Below are 22,222 nucleotides of genomic sequence, written 5' to 3' on the forward strand. Positions count from 1 at the left end.
AGCCTGGATCCCAGCCACGACCCCAGGGCACCTGAGGCCCTGCGTGCACCTGTTGGCCCTTCTGAGGAGGGCAAGCCCCCAGGCCGGGGTGTGAGATGGAGAGTCTGGATGGACCATCCCCTTCCCAGTCACCCTGAACCCCATGGTGCAGTAGAACGGGGGTGCCGGGCGCTTTTAACACTGGCGAATCTGCCCTGGGTGTGTGCCTGGTCGCTCCGTTGTGTCCAACTCTGCGACCCCATGGACAGTAGCCTGCCAGACTCCTCTGTCCATGGGATTCTCCAGGCAAGAGTACTGGAGTGGGTTGCCATTTCCTGCTCAGGGGTCTTCCAGACCCAGGGATATAACCTGCCTCAGGGCAGGAGAAGGAAAGGAGTGAGAGAGAGGCTGGAGAAGCTTCCCTCTGCTCCGTGAAGTAGTTAAGAGGCCACAGCTGTAGTTTCAGTCGTTGAAAATTAAGTGTCCTGGAATGTCATTGCTTCTCCTCTTGGTGAAACCACAATTAAATTTAGCCCAGTACAGATCGGAAGTACATATTACGGCCTCTGAGTTGGTGAGACGGGTTTTCTTCCTGCAGACTCTGCATCAGCCGTGGTCAGAGGGTGTCGTGTCCTTTCCCTTCTGTTTTGCAGTTGAGGGAACGTACACCCAGTTAGTGGCCAGCTTAGGACTCAAGGCAGGGTTTCTTTATTGCTACTTGTCCTTTCTGGTTTCTCATGGTGACACAGAAGCACAGAACTTTACCGTCGCAGGCCCCGTAGGAGTCTTACGAGAATAAACTCTGGGGTTTATATCCACACTGAGGGCCTCCCTGGTGGCTCACTGGTAAAGAATCTGCAACGCAGGAGCCCCTGGTTCAGTCCCTGGGTCTGGAAGATCCCCTGGAGAAGGGAACGGCGCCCCACTCCAGAACTCTTGCCTGGAGGATCCCGTGGACAGAGGAGCCTGCCGAGCTCTAGTCCATGGCATCTCGGAGAGTTGGATGCGACTGAGCGACTAACACTTTCATGTCCACACTGGGGCTTCCCAAGTGGCTCAGTAGTAAAAAGTAACCACCTGCCAGTGCAGGAGCCGCAGGAGCTGATGGTTCAACCCCTGGGTCGGGAAGATCCCCTGGAGGAAGAAATGGCAACCCACTCCAGTATTCCTGCCTGGGAAATCCCGTGGACAGAGGAGGCTGGTGGGCTATGGTCCATGGGGTTGCAAAGAGTTGGACTTGACTGGACACAGGCAAAAGTAGATCTTACCTGCCACATATCCATGACAGCTTCAAGGATGCATATTAAGGGGACTTACCTGCAGTGGTCCTTATTTTTCGGGCTTGCTGATTCAGTTTAGGTTCAGGGAGGTTATGGGCGTCGTGAGCACAACGTAGCAGGCATGTTAAACGAGCTCCAGCAGCCCCCACCAGTTCGTTGGAGCCGTGTCTGCTCAAGTGGCTTCTTCAGGAAACCACGGAGCCCACCTCAGTTCCCTCAGCCACCCAAAGTATCATTATTAGCTTGGTTTTGGGTCTTGCTCTCCTAAATGTTTAATTTTAATTTTGGTCAGGCTAGTTCTGACCCAGTTTATATTTTAAGGTCATCAACTGTTAATTCATCTGTCTTCTTGAGTGATTGTCATCCGAGTAGATTATGTAAGTTGACCACACTGGTCTCTGAAAATTGGCTCATTTCACTGTCAGCTCTTATTAGGCCTTTTTTAAAATGCAGAATGATTTGAGGACAAAAGCACCCCCAGCAGCTAGCGTTGTGCACAATGGTGTATGCCGTTGTTTCTGCTGTGATGCTCCGTGTTCCTTCTATCTCAGTGGGGTCGGAAGTGAAATGCTTTGTTCTCCCATCGTGAGATCGGCTGAGAGGGAGAGCGGGAAAGCAGACTGGTGTTACTTATTATTATTATTGTTTGATAATTATATTGTAGATGGAAGATGGCAAAACTGCTGTTAATGAGGCAGAAGCAGTGTACTTAGCGTCTGGGCTGACTGTTAAGCTGACAGCGTTCTGACCTGTGTCTCACGCGGTCACACGGTTTTGGTCTCTCTGAAGTGGAAGCATAAGTAGCTGCTGCTTACTCACATTTCCTTAGCCTTCCTCATCTTCCTCTTGTAGATTTCCCAGGCTACCTTTTTCCCCCTAAAATATGAATTGAAATGCAGAGAATTCATAGTTTTGCCGGCTTTGTGCTCAGTATACTTTTACTCAAAGATTTTACTTTAAATATTTTTAATAATCTGCTCAAATAATTCTTCATGATGCGAAGAGGATGCCAAGCCCTAAGGCTGTCTGCATCCTCACCAGGGCCCCTGTGTGTCCCCGTGCCCCCACCAGCCATTAATTTCTGTGCCAGGATTGGGCACAGAGGGTGCAATATGGGTAGTCGTCACATATGATTGCGATTACCTTTCAGCTTTTAATTTCTGCTTTCTCCTATTACCTGACTACTGAAAAGTAGCATTTCACTTTCTAAAGGTAGCAGTTCTCTGAGCAAATGGATCTGCCCCAGACTGAAAATTAGCCGCCTATTACCTGAGTATCGCAAATGTTTTCCGTGTTTCAGATGACATCAGTAAAACTGTCAGAAGACACCTGAAACTGTGTGAGTGCATTTTTTTAGCTGTTTTCTGTTCCAGAGGCCAACTTTGTCACATCAACCTGCTTTATCCCCTAGTAAGTGTTCTCAACTTGTATAGAAGAGAGAGTTTTGAGAGACATTTTTGTTTTCTTTGGTTTAAACCAACAAAACAAGGACAGTCAGATCATCAGAGACCACAAAGAGATCCTGGCCTGGCCCGATGCCCGCACGCATCACCCAGTCCAGAGAGAGTGTCATTGCCAAGAGTCCCCAGCAGCCCAGAGAAGCAAGTGGCGTTGGCTCCGCTTCCTCTGCACTGTGAGATCCAGCACCACCGTTTCAGGAGGCGGAGGGGACCTGTTACCTAACACAAGGGCAGTGGATGAAACTGGAGGGAGGAGCTTCCCTGGCAACTCAGTGGGCGAGAATCCACCCGCCAGTGCAGGAGACGGGCTTCGATGCCCGATCCGGGAGGTTCCCACCTGCCGAGGAGCAGCTGCACCCGTGCGCTGCGTCGATTGAGCCTGAGCTTGGAGCCCGGGAGCAGCAGCAAGAAAGGCCACCACAGGGAGACACCCGCACCCTGCAGCGAGAGCAACGCCCACGCAGCAAGCAGCAACGACCTAGCACAACCAAACCTAAAGAAAGAAATTAATTTTTTAAAAATCAGAGGGGAGTGGTTGGGCAGATGCTGTCATGTGAGTTGAAAACTGTGGCTCTCACCTATGTGTCCGGGAGAGAACATCTGCAGCCCAGACGGCTGGTTGGTTCTGCACACAGAGTGGGTGGAGTGGGAGCCAGTAAGCAGAGAAGCGTGGGAGTCTGCTCGGAGCGTGTGCGCTAACGCAGACGCATCTGTGCATGCACGCTCCGGCCGAGGGCTCCCCGGCAGCTGGATTCCTCCACTGCAGTGATCGGAGAATAGGGAAGCGTCGTGATTCGGGTGTGTGATCCACCGCTCCTGGTCTCGCTTGTCTGGAGTTGGCGAGGAGCCTTAGTCAGTGGAAAGGGCCAAAGGCAGGTTCCTGTGGCTGGTCAGTGGTCCGGGGAGGGGGGCGGGCAGAGACCACCACCTGCTCTCGCGGAGCCTCCGGGGCCACAATGCAGTATGAAGGGAACACTTCCTCCCTCCCAGGGACCGACGTGTGAGACAGGTCGCTATGGAAACGTGGCTGTGTATGTGACCTCGCCACTCTAAAACATTTTCCCTAGTCTCTGCAGTCAGAGATTTCTGTCATAAAGAGCACTTTAATTCATAAAGCCTCTTCTCGAATAATGTTGATACTTACTTTAGTTCGCCTTACTAGTACAAAAGCTCTTTCATCCACCAATGCGTCCATGACTATTTATATAGTTACATATTATGACCGCATACAAGCATCTGACAGGGGAGCATGTTTAAGTAACTCGTTGTGAATTTTATGAGTACTATGAAGGGTACCTGGTAACATCTTGATGGGACATAATGTTAAAATTCGTTTCGGCTTTAAGGAAACACGTGCTCTGTCTCCTTTTTAGGTTTTCTCTTAATTTTGTTGCTGTCTTTCCCTATAATAAAGCTGCGTCACCATAGATGGAAGCCACGCCGTGGAGTGGGCTGGGGGCTTGCCTGTAATCGTGACCACGGCTGTCCCCCCGCCCCGCTGTCAGCCTTGGAATGGGTCAGAGCCCAGTTCAAATCCTGGTTCCTCCACCTGAGAGCTGTGGGCCCCTGGCAGGTTTCTTAACTCCGCCACACATCCTTTCCTCACCTGTAAAGTGGAGATAATGCCATCGACTTCATAGATTTTTATGAGAATCAAATGAGGTGATGTATCTAAGTCCATCTATTTAAAGGATCCAGTTCACTTGGCTCACAGTGGAATGGGCTCAATGCATAGGATAAAAAGAAAATGCTTTGACTTGAGTGTAGAAAACACGGGTTTTATTCCTAGTAAGTGCAAGACATTCTGAGATGCCTGTTGAAATGCAGACACTACAGTTCACTGCCTGGGATGAGTAACCGTGTGGTGAAGTGAATAGAAACCTTTAGTTCAAAGAAACAGTGGATTACCTGTGATAAAGAAGAGGTCACCAGGATTTGATACTTAATGCATCTGTGGATTGGTTTTCATTGGCTGTGGCTTGTTTTAATCTTTGGAATATGTATTATTAGAAAAGGAATGCTATTTTAAAGTGATGCTTAACCTCATCAAAGCTGCCTGTAATGTTCTTATTTTGTGACTGCAATAAACATTTTATGGGATCAAATTTGTACTTTAGTCCTTTCAGGAGAGAACCAAGAAAGAATTTTCAAGTGAGTTTCTGATTTTCCTTAGTTTTCCTTAGAAGCTGAAACCTTAATTTGCTTGATTCAGAAGCTAAAAGAATAAAAAGTCTGTTTTGAAAATGTCTTAATTCTGTTGTCAGTATAAAAGATTGGTTCACTTTTAACTACAGTATGTTTTGAGGCTTTTCTTTAACTGACTTTAATAAAAATTATACATTTTGGAAGATAGTAGATACCTGTTGCATGAATGTCCAAATAGTATTCAAACACCTTTTAACTTTGGAATGATACTAAGTCCTCCATTTATGTTTACTGTAAGTTTTTTTGTGTTTTAAAAGCCTGCTGTGTTCAGTGCTTATATCTAAAGGGATGTAACATGTAATGTGTTTCAGTTTTTCCTTGTTAGTTAATGGTGTAGAGGCCTTCCCAAAGAGGATTTCGGTCTCAGTTTTAGTTTATATGTGATTAGATTTTAAGCTCTGGAAGTTTCCATTTAAAATCTGAATTTATGTATCTGAACGTGATTTGTTGGTTTTAATCGTAAATCGTATAATGGCCAGTTCATCCATTTAAAGACCAGATCATGTGCAGAAAAGAAGAAGCGATTGCTGTGGCCATTCTTCTGTATTCCTGTATCTCACATCTCAAATACTGATAACTGAAGTGGCCAAAAAAGAAAACCGGGTTAGCCACTAATTACTTTTTATTATTTTGAAGAAAGTTACTGAGTTCTGGGAACTCTGACTACTGTCAAGATAGATGCCCATAAACTTGTACTTTAATTACTCATTAGATTTGCTAACTTACTTTATAAGAATACCTCTTCTTCGCACTAAAAAAATGTGTAAAAGTAACAAAATTGGAACTCTACCAGCAGCTAACCTTCTCTTTACATCACACTGTGGGGATGAGCCTGACTTTTGGGGATGAGCCTGACTTTATGAACATACTGTTTGTGTTTTATGGAGTAAGGTATTTTATCTTGACCATTTAACTTTTTTAAGTTTGCCTTTTCTGTGGGCTTATAATTACTGCAGTGCTTGCAGTGACCAACGTATACTTACTTTGAGGTCTAACCAAGCTTCTCTGCGTGTTAGAAAGTACTTCGCAGGACCAATCGTGTCTCCCCTCTGGTTTGTCTAGAAGACTTGCACTGTCTGCCAGATGCTGCTCCCCAACCAGTGCAGTTATGCCTCCCACCAGCGGATCCATCAGCACAAGTCTCCCTACACCTGCCCCGAGTGCGGCGCCATCTGCCGGTCCGTGCACTTCCAGACCCACGTCACCAAGAACTGCCTGCACTACACGCGGAGAGTGGGTTTCCGGTCAGTATGGCCTTCATTCCGGGCGCGTGAAGCTTGCGCAGGGTTCCGAGTGGTCCGTGCTCAGCATTTTCATTTTCTTACAAGTGAAACCTTGATCAACAGATCCTCTGGGAACCTCGCTCATTCATAAGGGGGGTGTCTCTGTTTGAATCCTTTCATGTGGGGTTGACGCTGGTCCACGCCAAGCCCGGGGTAAAGGGGGCCCCTCCTGCCAAGCAGAAGCAGGCATGTGGCAAAGCTTGGCTTTGATCGAGTGTTAGGAGCCTTTGTACTTTATGCCCCCTTTCTAGCAGACTTTTGTTGTCATGCTGCTTACATTTTAACCCCTGTAAGAACACAGTGCATTTCTGCAGCTCTGAGTTCTTCTCTCATCAAAACAAAAGGGTGAGGTGGTCCCCCACTTTTCTCTTGTCGTGTTGAAGGCTGGGCCGCACCAACACGCCCTTTCCTCCCATCGCTCACCGTGGAGGGCCCTCCGCCCAGATCATCTTCCTTTATTCCCCCTTCTCTGGTCCTTGGGCCTGGGCTTCTCCCGCGTCTCTGCTCATCTTCACTGTGATCCTCTCACTGCCCCCTAAAATTTTCAGATGTCTTTTACAACATCTGACAAATCCAAACATTAGCCTAATAACGTGTGATGATGCGTTTGAACTTGACCCTCCGCTTTGTGACCTTCTAAAATATATTCCTGAACCTTCTATGTTTTGATTAAATGGAGGTCCACCAAGAAAACATGTCGTTGGTGCACATGTCTCTGTTAATAGAGGCGTTACTGTACTGTGGGCTTATTTTGAGACTTTGGTTACCGGGTATCGTTAATGTTAGACTGTTAATACACACATTTTTTAAAAAGGTGTAACACAGTTCTGATGTTTTATCAAAATGAAGGCCAGTTGGTATTGATTTAGCAGTTTTATTTCAGTTAAGTTTAGCTTATGGTGTCACTAGTTTCTTGGTGGTTCTGTCCATTTCTCTAATAACGAGACTGATTTCACGTTTTTAACTCATGCCTCCAAACCTGTGATGTGCAGGCGTTTCATGGATTGAGAACCACCTAATAGATAGCCTTTGGTTTGGAAGTTTAAAAACCAGAGTTTTTTGTGCCTGTTCTGCTGCTCATTGTGTGGTAATGCACGTGATCCTGTGCCTCGGTGCCCTGTCTAAACTGGCGTTATGTTTATTTACCTCCGTCTCCACGGTTATGTTCCAGAGTAAGAGAGGGTGATCCAGAAGCATACTCAGTGCTTAAGACGGACGTTCCATGTTGATGCCGCAGAATTCCCACACAATAACACTTTGGTTCTTATTCCGTATTTGGAAACTCTTATTACTGGATTCTTTGTTTAATATAGAAGGCAGTTCCTTCAATGGATGCCAATTTCCTCAGACATTCAGAGTTGATATTTCCAATATAATGAAAGTAAATTTAAATTGGAATGAATAAAAGAAGTAAAGACTCCTATAATTCTAGCTATTCCTGGTATCTTTCCTAAATTAAAACAAAAGCTCTGCTGGCAGGCTTACAGTAATTAACACAGTTGGAAAAGCCCATCCCTTTTCTTTTTTTTCCCCCTTGTTCACGGCATTGCCTAAATTTGGCGCTTTAAATTTTTACTAAAATTTCTATTTAGTATGGTTTTTTTTTTTTCTCGCACTTGAGGGTTCATTTCAGTTCAGTTCAGTTGCTCAGTTGTGTCCGACTCTTCGCGACCCCATGAATCACAGCACGCCAGGCCTCCCTGTCCATCACCAACTCCCGGAGTTCACTCAGACTCACGTCCATCGAGACAGTGATGCCATCCAGCCATCTCATCCTCTGCTGTCCCCTTCTCCTCCTGCCCCCAATCCCTCCCAGCATCAGAGTCTTTTCCAATGAGTCAACTCTTCACATGAGGTGGCCAAAGTACTCATAGGTGGAGTTTCAGCTTCAGCATCATTCCTTCCAAAGAAATCCCAGGGCTGATCTCCTTCAGAATGGACTGGTTGGATCTCCTTGCAGTCCAAGGGACTCTCAAGAGTCTTCTCCAACACCACAGTTCAAAAGCATCAATTCTTCGGCACTCAGCCTTCTTCACAGTCCAACTCTCATATCCATACATGACCACAGGGAAAACCATAGCCTTGACTAGACGAACCTTTGTTGGCAAAGTAATGTCTCTGCTTTTGAATATGCTGTCTAGGTTGGTCATAACTTTCCTTCCAAGGAGTAAGCATCTATTAATTTCGTGGCTGCAGTCACCATCTGCAGTGATTTTGGAGCCCCAAAAAATAAAGTCTGACACTGTTTCCACTGTTTCCCCATCTATTTCCCATGAAGTAATGGGACCGGATGCCATGATGTTAGTTTTCTGAATGTTGTGCTTTAAGCCAACTTTTTCACTGTCCTCTTTCACTTTCATGAAGAGGCTTTTGAGTTCCTCTTCAGTTTCTGCCATAAGGGTGGTGTCATCTGCATATCTGAGGTGATTGCTATTTCTCCCAGCAATCTTGATTCCAGCTTGTGTTTCTTCCAGTCCAGCATTTCTCATGATGTACTCTGCATATAAGTTAAATAAGCAGGGTGACAATATACAGCCTTGACGTACTCCTTTTCCTGTTTGGAACCAGTCTGTTGTTCTGTGTCCAGTTCTAACTGTTGCTTCCTGACCTATGTGTGCGTGTCTGAAATTTCGTTCATGTTTACACCTCTTTAGGTGATAGAACAAAATCTGACTTTAGTTGTTTTCCTCTTGTTTCAAGTAACAGCTCGGTCTACCATTTGGCTGGGATTTAGCAGCCCCTTGACCTTGTATGATTTCTTCTTCTCCTTTTTGGCTTTTTAGTTTCCCCATTTTTTCTTTTTTTTTTTTTTTAATTATTTTTAGCCAGAGGAATGTCTCCAGCGCAGCTTCCAGCCTGAGTTTGTGTCTTCCGTGGGCTCTCTTCCTGATCATACTGCTATCTCCCAGATATTACAGGAGTCTCTAGCTTCTAGTCAATTTGATAGAAGTCAAATATAGTATTTCTCTGAATTTTCCCTCTTCTCAATCCACTGAATCTGCATTTGGAAGAGGGAATTAGAGGATTGTATACTATAAGCATTTTATTATGTTTTTAATTTAAAAAATGAAGAGAAACTTGATTGGTATCCAGAACACAAAGGGCTTCGGCTCTGGTAAATATTTGTTAGCAGGCTAGATGTTTAGAAGCATTAGAATGCCGTAGGAACCCTTCCAGTTCTCCTCCTACTTTTCAACCTTATTTACAGTCCTCATTGGCCCCTGTTGCCCATGAATCTTTCTTCCCACTTGCAGGCAGATATTTTACAACTGTCTCTTAAGTTCTTTTAATTTTTTTTACTTTCTCCTCATATTAAGGCAGGCTTTCCCTTGCTTCCATGAAGCTCTTCGGGCCAAGCCTCAGCCACTTCCTTTGTCAGCAGTTGATTCTCTAACCTCTTGCTGGATTTCTTAGGGGTTAAGTCTTCCTCTGACTCCAGGAGACTCGGGAGGATTCGCCCTTCCTGGGTGTTTTGCCCTTGCACCGATCACCTGTACTCTTGCCGGGAAAAATGTTTTGTTTATGATTCGTGATGTACCGTGTGCTTCAGTTTAATAGTTAGCAACCCAGCTATTTTCATTTTAGATGATCTTCTTCTTTCATAGGAGTCACAGGCTTCTAGGGTTGGGAAGGACTAATTTATCTAGTCCAGCTCTTCTCATTTACAAGTGAGACACTGGCCCAGAGAGGATCGGAACCTGTTCAGGCAACCCAAGTTCATATTAACTCAGGATCGTTTCAGGGTGGTTGGGTGGCTTTTTTGCCTGAAATAGTAGTTCAGGTAGATCAGACAGAGGAGGTTTCCTTATTCTCCTATTGTTATTTACTGCTTTATATATATAATATATATTATATACATATTTATTTATTATATATACTGCTGAACAGGATGCCTTCAGTCACTTGAAATGCTAAGGCATTAATTACCGTTTTTATAAAATGCTCACAAAGCTTACTTAACACGGCACACTCGATGGAACACGCGTAATTCAGAGTGTGCCGCTCGGTGTGACTTTGGCAGCCGCTCCCTGAATTGGGAGGGAGCTTCTAAGACAGAAGCATCTTAGGTTCAGCCCTGTCTGCAGCCCCCCTCCAGGTCAGCCTCTCACGTTCACGGCCAGGACACGGCTGCCAGGTGTTGAAAGGCCTGTCCTTGCGGGTCAGCAGAGAGACCACCCTCGACTAATCTTCAGGGGTGGGCCGACAAGGACGCCTAAGCGATAAATGGGTGGACTCTCAGTGGTGCTGGGAGTCCCTCCATGAGAAAGATGAGGCTGGGGGACGTGTCTCCATACTTGTGAAGTTTGTTTCTGTAGGGCTAGATCTGAGTGAGGAGTGGGCTAACCATCAAATTAGTATTAATTCAAGAAGAGGTGAGCTCGAGAGGCCATTTATTGGGGGAGGTTTGTCCTTTAGCAGTTTATCATTCGCGTCATTCTCAAACAGATGTCATGTGCTTAAATGAAATTTCCGGGAGACCAATGCACTAGGTGCTTGGCCTTCTCTACAGTAGCCCCAGGTACGTTTGCCGCCTCGGGGTGGACAGGACGCTGCCTCGGCTTTGAGCCAGTCCTCATTTGTCCCTCTGGGTCCCTCTGTCACTGGCATGTAGTATCAGAAGAATTCTTCCAGCGGGTCTTGGGGATGGGTGAGACCCTCAGCATCTAGCTGTGGTCATCCTCTCAAAGCCGGAAGCCATAGGGTCTTGCTGTGCTCCTGGCCTTGACATGGCCTCACGCTCCATCGGACCCACCGCAGTCTGGAATCTGGATGTTCATGCCTAGGCACTTTATAAAAGATGCTCAAAAAAATAGTCTCTCGGAGTTTCATTTTTCTTTTTCCTAATCTTCCTTCTCAACTATATGAAGATAATTTGATCTGTTGTAAATGGAAGAAACCCCACATGTTTAAAAAAAAAAACTACAAAAAACCCAGAAGGGCCATTTTCAGTATGTTCACGTGAGCCAGTCTTGCACAGTCACGCCACACAGGTCTGACGGTCTCGTGCTGACGCTCGTGTGTTTGTTTTCTAACAGATGTGTGCACTGCAATGTCGTGTACTCAGATGTGGCCGCACTGAAGTCTCACATTCAAGGTTCTCACTGTGAAGTCTTCTACAAGTGTCCTATCTGTCCAATGGCGTTTAAGTCTGCCCCAAGTACACACTCTCATGCCTACACGCAGCATCCTGGCATCAAGATAGGAGAACCAAAGTAAGTCGCGCTGCCTTTCAGCTCTTCTCCACTCCTTTCTCAGGAATTTAGAGGAGGTGGTAGTTCGGTGGGGTAAAATTTCAAGACGTGAAGGATTTCGCCGCTGTGCAAACTGTGATGCTCGTGAAAGACAGCGTATAACTTCCTGAAGCCTTCAGTACTGTCCAGGGTGAGGTCTTTGTCCAAAAATGTCACTGTTTATGCTCTTGTCATCAGTTTTTGCTAAATGAACATTGACCGATTTTGTTCTTTTAAGATGATTTTTCCTAGGTTCTCGGAAGCCAAAAAAAAAAAAAAAAAAGTCAACTTTTCAATTTTCATAGTTTCTTTTTTCATCTGATACACTTTTCGCAGTACCATTCAGAAGATGAAGTCAACTGAAGACCCTGGTTCCTGAACTTAACTTCATAGCCAGTATAAGTCTTGGACTAGTAAAAGTAAATTTCATTTTTTGCCTTAATTTCCATCTTACTTGTGTCAGGATTTTCCTCATGGAGTCTTAAATCCCGCAGTGGATTAGTTATAGCTGGTGGCCTGCCGTGGCGGCAGCCTGGCAGAGAGGAGAGAGTGGGGGCCCTGGGGTCAGAATCCGGCCATCACCCACCAGAGCGGTGACCTTGGCCCCACCCCGACCCTGGCAAAGTGAGGGTCACACGCCTGTCCCAGATTTTGCTGGAGGTGAAGCAGAGTGAAGCATTTGGAATGCCTCCACGGGGCCCCTCTGCCTGGCGCGTGGGGGCCCACAGCCTCCGCTCCCGCTCCTTGCTCACCCGGCCCCGGGTCCGATGGCCAGGCTGACGGCAGTGTCTTCCTGTGTGGCTCGTGGCCGTGCATAATTCGATAATTACGTGTGGCTAGAGCTGCTGCCTCAAACCTATTGCTGTGTTTTTCTCTGAACCTATAATCAAGGAAGTATTGGGGGAGATACGTGTACATGCCATATTGTATGTGTTTGGTTTTTCATGAAGCGTTTAGTCTGGGGGACGTGTTTGTGGCTCAACGTGATAGAAATGACCCTGTTCACTAAAAAGCTATGAGAAAATGGAGTTTTATTCTAGTGGGACCTTCAGCTGTGATCTTTGTAGGTCTTAAAAATGAAGCACATTACAAATTAGGGGATCCACATACAACTTGAGGTCATGGCTGTGAAGACAGACATTAGTGATTTTTAGTTAAACAGCCTTCAGTGGGTCATGAGGCCATGGGCGTGGTCATGGTCATGAGGCTTTTGGGCACTAACATAGTCTCCCTCCACCCCCCACTCCATAAATACAGTTTTTGACTTGGTTTTTTTATTCAAACAAATAAAACTTTATTCACTGGAATGGGTATGAAACCTGGAACAGTAGTTGCTACTTGGGAATGCAGCACAGCACATCATTAAAATAAGCTAAAACAATACTCCTCAAATTTGAGTAATGTATAGGGAAAAAGTTATTCCAATATTTTCTTAGAAAAAAATTTTTTTCTACTACCATAGCCTTTAACAAGTCCACGCCCAAATATAGGCATTAACGACTGAGTTTTAAACTATAGAACAAATTTACAAGCGAAAGTCGGCTGAACCCGCAGACCAGTGGGCTCAGTTTGCAGCAGTGACTCAGGCCTGCGCCCCGGCAGCCCTGCGGCTCCTGGGGCCCTGTGGTCCGTCTCCCGCCCTCCGGGGCTGAAGGCACCCCTTTCGCCAAACAGACTCCCGTCAAGCCCGCCTCACTGTGCCGCCCCGGAAGCCGGTTGGCCCGTGTTTGACCAGGAAACTTTCTTTCAACGTTAGATCCCTGTTCTGTTCAATTTGTTGTCATCGTTTAGTCACAAAGTCATGTCCGACTCTGTGTGACCCCATGGACTGTAGCCCACCAGGCTCCTCTGTCCATGGGATTCTCCAGGCAGGAACACTGGAGCGGGTTGCCATTTCCTCCTCAAGGGGATCTTCCTGACCCAGGGAGCGAACCCAAGTCTCCTGCCTTGGCAGGTGTGTTCTTGAGTGCTGAGCCACTGTTAAGTCAGCCCCACATTAAGTGAGTAGAACCTCACGTGTGAAACCTCACAGTGGTGTTTGGTTAACAGGTGGTTTTATGTGGAAGATCCAACATTATGCAAACAGCGTATGTTAATTTTTAAAGATCAATATAAAAATCCCCACCCCATGTTTCCTTTAGAGAATATATGCAAGTCTGAGAATGAACCTCAGCTTGAAAGGCGTGACATAGGATTTTTATTTCAAACATACATGTAGTGCCCATTATGTCCAGGAACCATCCCAATGCTTCATTTCTTGTTTTCCCGTGTGTAGTCAGGCACTTTTCCCTGCCTTGTCAAGGGAACTTTGAATGCCCTTTCATCTTTTCTGGGTAATCTTGAGATCATTGTGAATGTCCGCTGCTAAAATTTTACAGCGATACATTGAGTGACTTTTTTTTAATGTCTTCCTTGACGGCTGAATAACCAGCAGTATTTTGGGCCGCACTGTCCTTCTCTTTGCTGCTTCTAACTGCATGCAAGTCGAGAAACGAGGACTTTAGAGTGAAGAACTGGGTAAGAAACAGAGCTTGGAAACAGGTTGCCAGGACATAAAGCCACGCACAATGTCATCATGGCATGGTGGAGGGCTTTGCTTCACACGAAGACAAATTTGAAGAGCCGACCTCGGATTTACGAGGCAGCACGCAGATTCTCTGGTCTCTGAGCCATCTGTGAGGGGGCCGTGGTGCAGATCCCCCAGGACAGGCGTGGGCACGTGTCGTGCCTTGTAGCTGGCTGGAGCCCTAGTGGCCGTGGAGGCACTTGGCTGCGGTTTTGAGCTTAGAATCCTCTATCATTCACGCGCTTTTTTACATTCAGGTGTTGCGCTCTGTCCTGACCCGAGGGTGGGTATTTAGACTTACTCTTTCTTTCCCACCTGCTACTTTCCTCTCCGCTCCCCTGCGGTTCCTTTTCAGCGCCTTCCCCCCCTGCACTGTTCCAGTCCAGTTCTCCTGATGTTCACTCAGGCTCACATTTGGGGTCAAGTCACATTTGCAGGTTCAGCTTTCATAGCCCCTCCCCTGCCAGTCGCATGCCCCGGGGCTGTGCCCGTGTGGACGCTGCCTTTGTGCCGACCGGTCACCCCGTCCCGAGTGCCCTCGCGGCTCCCCGCCTGCAGGTCCCCCCGTGGTTCCTCCCTGCCAGTCTTCTGTGCTCACGGTCTAGCTCTGTGTCGGCGAGGGTCGTGGCACCCTTATTTGGGCTTTTCTGATATTAGCACCTGTTTTTTTAATTTTGTGATCATCTCCGACACAAGAGTTGGAAGAGCACTGTGGAGAACTCGTGTGTCCCCTCTACCCACGTGCCCCAGCTGTTAGCCTTCCCAACACCTGGTTCATCCTTTGATCTTTTCTCTCTGTATCTTTCCCTCTCTTCCTCCCACTTAGGAATAATGGGGCCTCAGGGCAGAAATGTTTGGGTGTGTTCCGCCTCTCCTCCCAAGAACACTCATGTGCGTTATTACCACCATCTAGTCTCCCAGCATGAAGGCAATGGCACCCCACTCCAGTAGTCTTGCCTGGAAACTCCCAGGGACGGAGGAGCCTGTTGGGCTGCAGTCCATGGGGTCAAGAAGAGTTGGACACGACTGAGCGACTTCTCTTTCACTTTTCACTTTCATGCATTGGAGAAGGAAATGGCAACCCACTCCTGTGTTCTTGCCTGGAGAATCCCAGGGATGGGGGAGCCTGGCGGGCTGCCGTCTGTGGGGTCACACAGAGTCAGACACGACTGAAGTAACTTAGCAGCAGCAGCAGTCTCCCAGCATGGGTTTATATTTTGCCATCCAGTTGATAGATCCCATGAAAATTTCTCCAACTGTGAGATACTTTGTTTTTTTGTTTTTTTTCCTTTTTTCTCTTCCTGGTACAGAATCTCATCTAGGAGCCCATTGCGCATCTAGTCGTCCAGTGCGCTTCCATCTGGAGCAGTGCTCAGTCTTTGCTGCTCACATCCTGCAGGGGATTTCAGCCTCGTGTTGTTTTTTTTTTCTTTTTTCCCTACTTTTTGGCCACGCAGTGTGGCTTGTGGGGTCTTAGTTCCCCGACCAGGGATTGAACCCGAGCCCCGTGCATTGGAAGTGTGGAGTCTGAACCCCTGGACAGCCAGGGAAGGCCCCGGCCCGTGTCCTGAAGATGACCCTCCTTCCCGCCCTGTCCCGCGCTCTCACAGCTGGACTCAGGGTGCGTCCTCTGGCAGGAATCTCCTTGCACCTTCGGGGATGCTCCCTGCACGCCTGTCCCTCTGGGGATGCTCACCTCCATCCTCTGGTCCACTTGGCGGTACCCAGATAACTGCCCTGTGTGGTCACTGTTTCCCCTGGATATTTGATAGTGGTTTGTGAGGCGCATTCCAGCAACCTGTTCCTCAGAATAGTAGATTATGTCTGAGGTGAATAGATTATGTCCTGTTTTCTACTTTCTTTGCAGCTCAGTAGAAGGTAACCGAGCAAAACAAAACGGAAGGAATGTAGCACACGTAAGCGCAAGCCATGCCGATTTTCGTGAAGCAGATACTTCTGAAACTAGGAGGAGTCCTGAGAAAATTTTTTAACCTAGCTAGTAAATCTTAGTTCTTTTCTAAGAATGCAATCCTAGTTTTCTAATGCAATCCTAGCTCTTTTCTTGAGACTATTCTTTTTTTTTTCTTATTGCTAGGTGCTAATTTAAGAAAGATCAGGAAGTATAAGCAGGCAAAACAGTTACAGGAATAGGTTAATAAGTAAATAAATAGGGGTATTAGCACCCAGCTGAGAGGACAACAGTTACATGCTGTTTCTTTTCTGTGCTGCTTTTTCAAAATGTGAGCCCATCCTCCATCCTGTCTTCTTACCTGTTTTCTTTAAAATTTGCATGAAGATCATTCCATGTCATTGGTATATGTCTGCATGTTCATACATTATTGCTCTTGTTTACTTATACTGGATGTTTGGGTTCTTTCCAGCTGTTAGCTATTTCAGACAGTGGGGAAGTGCTCATCTCTGGTAGATGTTAATGTACCACCTTTGAGCTGAATGATAAAATCCTGTAAACCACGTCTGATATTAAAAAAATACCCCCTTCTCCCAGTCACGGGTGCTTGTGCTCTATGCCAGGGTAGCTGACATGTCAGGATCTTCTAAAATCATATGCTGCTCATGCTCGTTACGTTTATAAAACTCATGTGGAAAAAGAGGGGGAAAATCTGTAGTTTTGGGGCAGAGAAATGCAAAGACCCTGTGAGGACAGACAGGTGGTTCCCAGGGGGCGTCCCTCCTTTCCGCCGTCCTGCAGAAATGGCGAGGATGCCTTGGGTGTTCTTTCTTGTTGGACTGCCGACTCGGGCCAGGCTCTCTCTGCCGTTCCCCTCGCTGCTTTTGGGAGTTTTCTGTGCAGGTGCTCCTGGCTCTTCAGAGGAGACACTGGCACCCCCAGGGTCTCCTCTCAGGGCCAGGACGGCTGTGTTGGAAAATGGGGACCCCCTGAGTGTCCTGGCGAACCCCTGGAGGTGAAGGCTGGGAGTGAGGAGTCTGGGTCCTTGGATTCTCCCAGACGCCCCCCACCCCCCGCCCCGCTCAGGATCCAGCGGAAAGTGTTGATGGGTGAAGGGAGTGTCCAGAAGGCTCAGAGCCACTGAATTCACATAAGGAGGCTGCCTAGCAGTCCCGTACTAGGTAGGGAAGTGGTTTGTGGCGGACAGTGATTATTTTAAACCAGGTAGAGACAGTAGGTATTCAAGCATTGAAGCAACGTTTGATTTGTGGATTTTCTTTTATGGGTCTGTATTTCATGTATAATTGTTCCCTGGTGCAGGGCTTTCAGTGTTAAGGAAAGGCAAAGAAATAGTGAGATTCAAATGTAAAATTCTACTAACTCTGAAAGACAACCTGCAGCAAGTAGCAGCATGTTCAGGCATCCCGAGATGTGTGGGCCTGCTTAGTTCATCAGTCAGTTTCTCTTTCAGGTTAGGGTAGCACCATTCCCTCGTCTGATCTTTAAAACTGTTTCAAAAAAAAAGCGAAAGGATGCTTTTGCTCTTGTTAAAGTAGCTCACAAGTGAAGATGTGTCGGAGCGTGTCTGTACCGAAATGTTGCTCTGGAAGATTTGTCTCAAAGCTAAACCGTTCTGTTCTCTTCACTGCGTTTGTGTGCGTTCGCCTCCTGAATTCTTGGATGCGAAGTGGCGGTTCCTTTGGCCTGAGCGATGAGGGCTGACTGACATTCCCCGCACCTCTTTCTTCTGTTTTAGAATAATATATAAGTGTTCCATGTGCGACACCGTATTTACCCTGCAAACCCTGCTGTATCGCCACTTTGACCAACACATCGAAAACCAGAAGGTGTCTGTCTTCAAGTGTCCAGACTGTTCTCTTTTATATGCACAGAAGCAGCTCATGATGGACCATATCAAGGTGCGTGCCTCTCCTCTGTCCTTTCAGGGAGCTGTAGATGCAAACGTCGGTCGTAAGTCAGGGCTGAGCCGTAGACTACAGGACAGCACGAGCGGCGCTGTTGAGGGAAGGGGTGGACGCTGGTCGTTGCTAGTGAGCAGTTGACAGCGTGCAGCCATCGAGCTCTCTTGACTGAGAGATGCTTTTTAATCCCGAGTCCTGGCCTGCATATCACAAAAAAATCAGAGCCAAGTAACAAATGCATGCCCTGACTGTACGAAGAATAATACAGTCATAGACTTTTTATTTTCCCTCTTCTATGAAAATGATGGCTGTGAAGTTTACTTTTTTGAGAACTTGGTGTTAGGTAGGATTTAGAAATAGGGACTCTGATGAGTTATGTTAATTCATATAAATATTGATATGTTTGGAAAAATAAAGATTTTCCCCTTGAAATTACTTGAGCAGTTATGTTCGCATTATAATTAACACCCCTGAATCTCATAGTCTTTTTTCTTTTTAAAGCAAGTTTCCATGTAAACTGACGGTGTCCAGGATACGGCACAGTATCTGGCGCCTGATGGGTGCTCAGTCTGTGAAGTGAATAAGTGTCCAGTCTGGACGACCCACTCTCTCCCCAAAGGGGCACCTGAATCTCTCGATAGCCTTTTAAGCTCACTAAGGACAGCTTAGTTACCAGCCTCTTAGCTGTCCACTGGGAGAAGGTTAAGCAATTTTATTCCTGTGTCATTAGGAGATAATATCCATCAGCTCTCAGAGATTAAAGTGACGTCCTTTTTAAAAAGAGAAACAGCAGACCCAGTATTACCATGAACTCAGCCTCTTAGTTTTTCTCTTAAATGTATTATACAGAAAAGGTCATTTGAAAGAGCACATCAAATCTCTAAATTATTCTGACCTCGGGTCAGTTAAATGATGGCAGTGTTAATCCTTGAAAGTTCCTGTGTTGAATGTGTATGAGCTCACGGAGCGTAACTGCCTGTTAAAACAGACTCAAAGCCTCCGAGAGGCCACTCGCCAGAGGCCCGGCGCAGGCAGTGACGGCGTGGTGGAACTAGGGAGGATAAAATGCATGGGAGACGGGTTTCGTCATTCTCACTTTAAGTACAGTAAGATCCTCTTAAGAGGTTTTAAAGGTTTTTCCTAAAATTACAAAATCACCTTGACAATAAATATTTAACGAATGATCAGGAAAAACTACAGACTGCTTAAATAAAAACACAGGGACTTGGGAATTAGATTCAAATATTTTAAATGTTCAATAGGAGGGCTGGGTGGGGTGCAAAGAAGAGAAAGAAAAGGTGCTTCTTAAGAGGCTTTTATCTGCTTTCTGGAATTCATCGTTATGTCTGCAAGTGGCATGGTTAGGATCTTCCTGTGTTAATAGCAAATCTGGAGGAATACAGGGTTCCAGGAAACAAGAGACTGAAGAAGCGGGATTAAACCTGTGCCCACCAGGAGGAAAGAATGGTTTTTAGTCGTTTCAACCTTTACGAGACTCCATGGCACAGAAGCAGTGGGATGCTCACTCACGTTCTTACTTCACGTATGTTCTGTACATTCTAGAGCACCGTCCTGCCTCTGTGTATTCAGAGCCAGGTCAGAACAAGTGTCGGGGCGCCCTGTTTTTACGTTTATGTATCTGAGCTTGTGAAGTTACTTACATTGTCTGATGTCTGTGCTGGTCAGGTTTTCATGTGGAAGGAATTAAGAGAAAGGAGACCAGAAACAGTGTTTTTCTACAGACATATTTATTTAGAGGTGGATTTCCATTGGCCCAGTTTAATCCAGTTTGTATCATTTCTTTGCTCTGCCACAGTGGATTTGTTCACTTTGTGGGGCCCTTGTGCTCCATGCCGGCGTCTGCCTTTAAAGTAAACTTTGAAGTTACAGGCATTCAGGTTATTTATTGGTACAGGAGCTAAGGAATCATCATTTCCAGGAGAATTCAGTTGTATTTCCTTTATTTAAAAAAAGACATTCGTCTTTAATAAATAATCTTATTTTTTACTTAAAATGTAAAAACAAGCAAATCAGAAATTCTCATTTTTGCACACGTTCAGTTGCTGTGTGGTCACAGCAGAACTCTTTGCCACTTTTTTGGTGTTTCTATAAGCAAAATAAAGCTCCTTTAGAATAAATACTTTGTTACTTTACTCTCACTTCAGCTTTTTAGTTAGTGGAAATGTATTTGCCTAGAAAATTATTTCATAAGTTTTATCAGAAGATTCGGGGGTGGTTTTCTCTGGGTTTTAAATGGTTAAAAATATAAAAACTTGGCTTCTGTCTTGCAAAGGGCCATTTAAACACAGGTGCCTCTGCTGACGCCGAGCACTGGGGCGCTGAGGTCTGTGGGGTGCGAGTCTCTGGGACCCAGTGCGCTGGGTGGGCTTGTCCTCCTGAAGATTCGAGAGCTCAGAGGCTGCTGATGAGAAGAGAAGCCCCATCCAAAGATAAACTGAGGCACAGACTGGTTTGCTGCCTTTATTTTTGTGGACTCTGGGCTTCTAGAGCTCAAAACAAAAGCCTAAGTGAGCTGGTCTTCAGGATCACATCGCACTAGTTTTACCCCAGAGGAATTTGAAATCCTGAGAGTTTACGTTGAGGCTGTTGAGGCCCTTGTGTTAATCATCTTAAACGAGCTGTTTGGACAGGCTTTTTGAGCAGCTGCTGTGGGTCGTTCACAAGTCTGGGTGCTGCATATTGTCGGTAAAAAGGAATGGATTGGGATGGGAGCGAGATTAGAATTACCAGAACTCTCCCCAGCAGAAACCCAGACTGTTAAGAAGTGTTTCAAGAATGTGAAAGGCGTTCGGTGGGGGAAAGATTTGCTGTTAACCACTGGCCTCAGGTGTTTGTTCTGGTTGGCCAGCGAAGGGGCTTGAGCTCCTAAGTATCGCTGCCTGTTTGAACGTTTCCGGGTAGGCGTGGAAGGAAAACGCTCTGCCTCAGAAGTGGTCTCGGGTAGAGGGGACTCACTCTGGTACGCTGGCGGACACACCGTGCCAGGGACGATTTGGCCTCAGTACTGGTCTTTCTTTTCGAGTTTTAAAATGGCAGAAGCAAACGAGCCCTTAATAATTATTTGAAACTAGAAACACATTAATTAGTTAACAGCAGCTGTAAAAGGTGAATGCTCCTTTATTTCTCTTCAAGTGTGTATTTTGGTTTTCTTCTTGCTGTATTAAGGACTATCTCTGAATGAATATGAGATCGTATTGAAACGTCTGTAATGTAGTAAGATGGTCTTTGTGCTCTCTTTTAGTGGTGTGGCTTGTGAAAGATCTTTCTTCTCTTTTTATAACCTAGTCTATGCATGGAACGTTGAAAAGTATCGAAGGGCCTCCCAACTTGGGTATAAACTTGCCTTTGAGCATCAAGCCTACAACCCAAAACTCCACAAACCAGAACAAAGAGGACACCCGATCCCTGAACGGGAAAGAGAAGTTGGAAAAGAAATCCCCGTCACCTGTGAAAAAGTCGCTGGAGCCCAAGAAAGTGGCCAGTCCCGGGTGGACGTGCTGGGAGTGTGGCCGGCTGTTCACACAGAGAGATGTTTACATTTCCCACGTGAGGAAGGAGCACGGGAAGGTAAGTGGCCCCTGAAAGCCTCTGTCGGTGGAAGGAAGACGTTCCAAGCTGCGGGTGCTTGCTTGGTTTTGCTGGGAATGAGGGGAGTAACCTCGAAAATCACTCAATGGTCTCTGTGCCTCAGTTTCTTAGTCTATAAAATGGGCTTTCCAAGTCCTTCTGATCTCCTTCTGTGATTTTTGCTGATGACCCCAAGGCCAGTGGGGAGTTATCTACTGCCGTTGTGTTTATAGCCACGGAAACTGAGAACCATGATGAACCGAACTGACAGAAGCGTTTGAATTTCCTGGTGAGCTCTGCAGCAGATAAAGGAAAAAGGAGGAGAGAAAGAACGTGGGTGTTTTGAAAATGATCAGTAACATTTGTAATGACTTCTGTGATTCTCTCCTGAATATGGTGGTAGAAGAGAGACCTCATCTTTAAACTGTCTAGGAGAAGCTCCTATAACTCAAAATCTCCAAAAATCTCCGTGTGTGTATTTTTTTTTTCTTTTTAAAATCGTTAAATTCGCATCTCTAACTGATAAGGATTTTTTAAATGCACATTACTGGACTTCATAAAAGCAGCCGAGATGTCGGTTTGTTGCAATTAGGATCTCTAGCGTCTGCTTGCATTCGGTCGCTGTGTTACTTAAATCTCTGCTAGTCTCTCAGCCTTCCTTCTGCTGTATTGTAGTCTTGAAAGTTGACTTGTTGGAAACGCTAGGTTATGTGTCTTGTAGACTGTACCCCGTGTTTCTGGATTCCGGTAGTTGCTTCCTTTTGACATTGTTTAATTTGTTTCTTTTTGTCCCGTGGTA

General features: G+C 46.1%; 1 protein-coding gene across 1 annotated transcript in view; it reads left to right on the forward strand.

The window, feature by feature from the left end:
• Positions 1-22,222, forward strand: part of ZNF532 (zinc finger protein 532) — a 113,627-nt gene that overhangs the window by 59,926 nt on the left and 31,479 nt on the right. Inside the window, 4 exon segments of the mRNA XM_070361796.1 lie at positions 5,990-6,168; positions 11,244-11,420; positions 17,670-17,832; positions 21,142-21,423. Coding sequence (XP_070217897.1) covers positions 5,990-6,168; positions 11,244-11,420; positions 17,670-17,832; positions 21,142-21,423 — 801 coding nt within the window.

This window comes from Bos mutus, chromosome 24 (genome assembly GCF_027580195.1).
Source record: "Bos mutus isolate GX-2022 chromosome 24, NWIPB_WYAK_1.1, whole genome shotgun sequence".
NCBI classification, from domain to species: Eukaryota; Metazoa; Chordata; class Mammalia; order Artiodactyla; family Bovidae; genus Bos; species Bos mutus.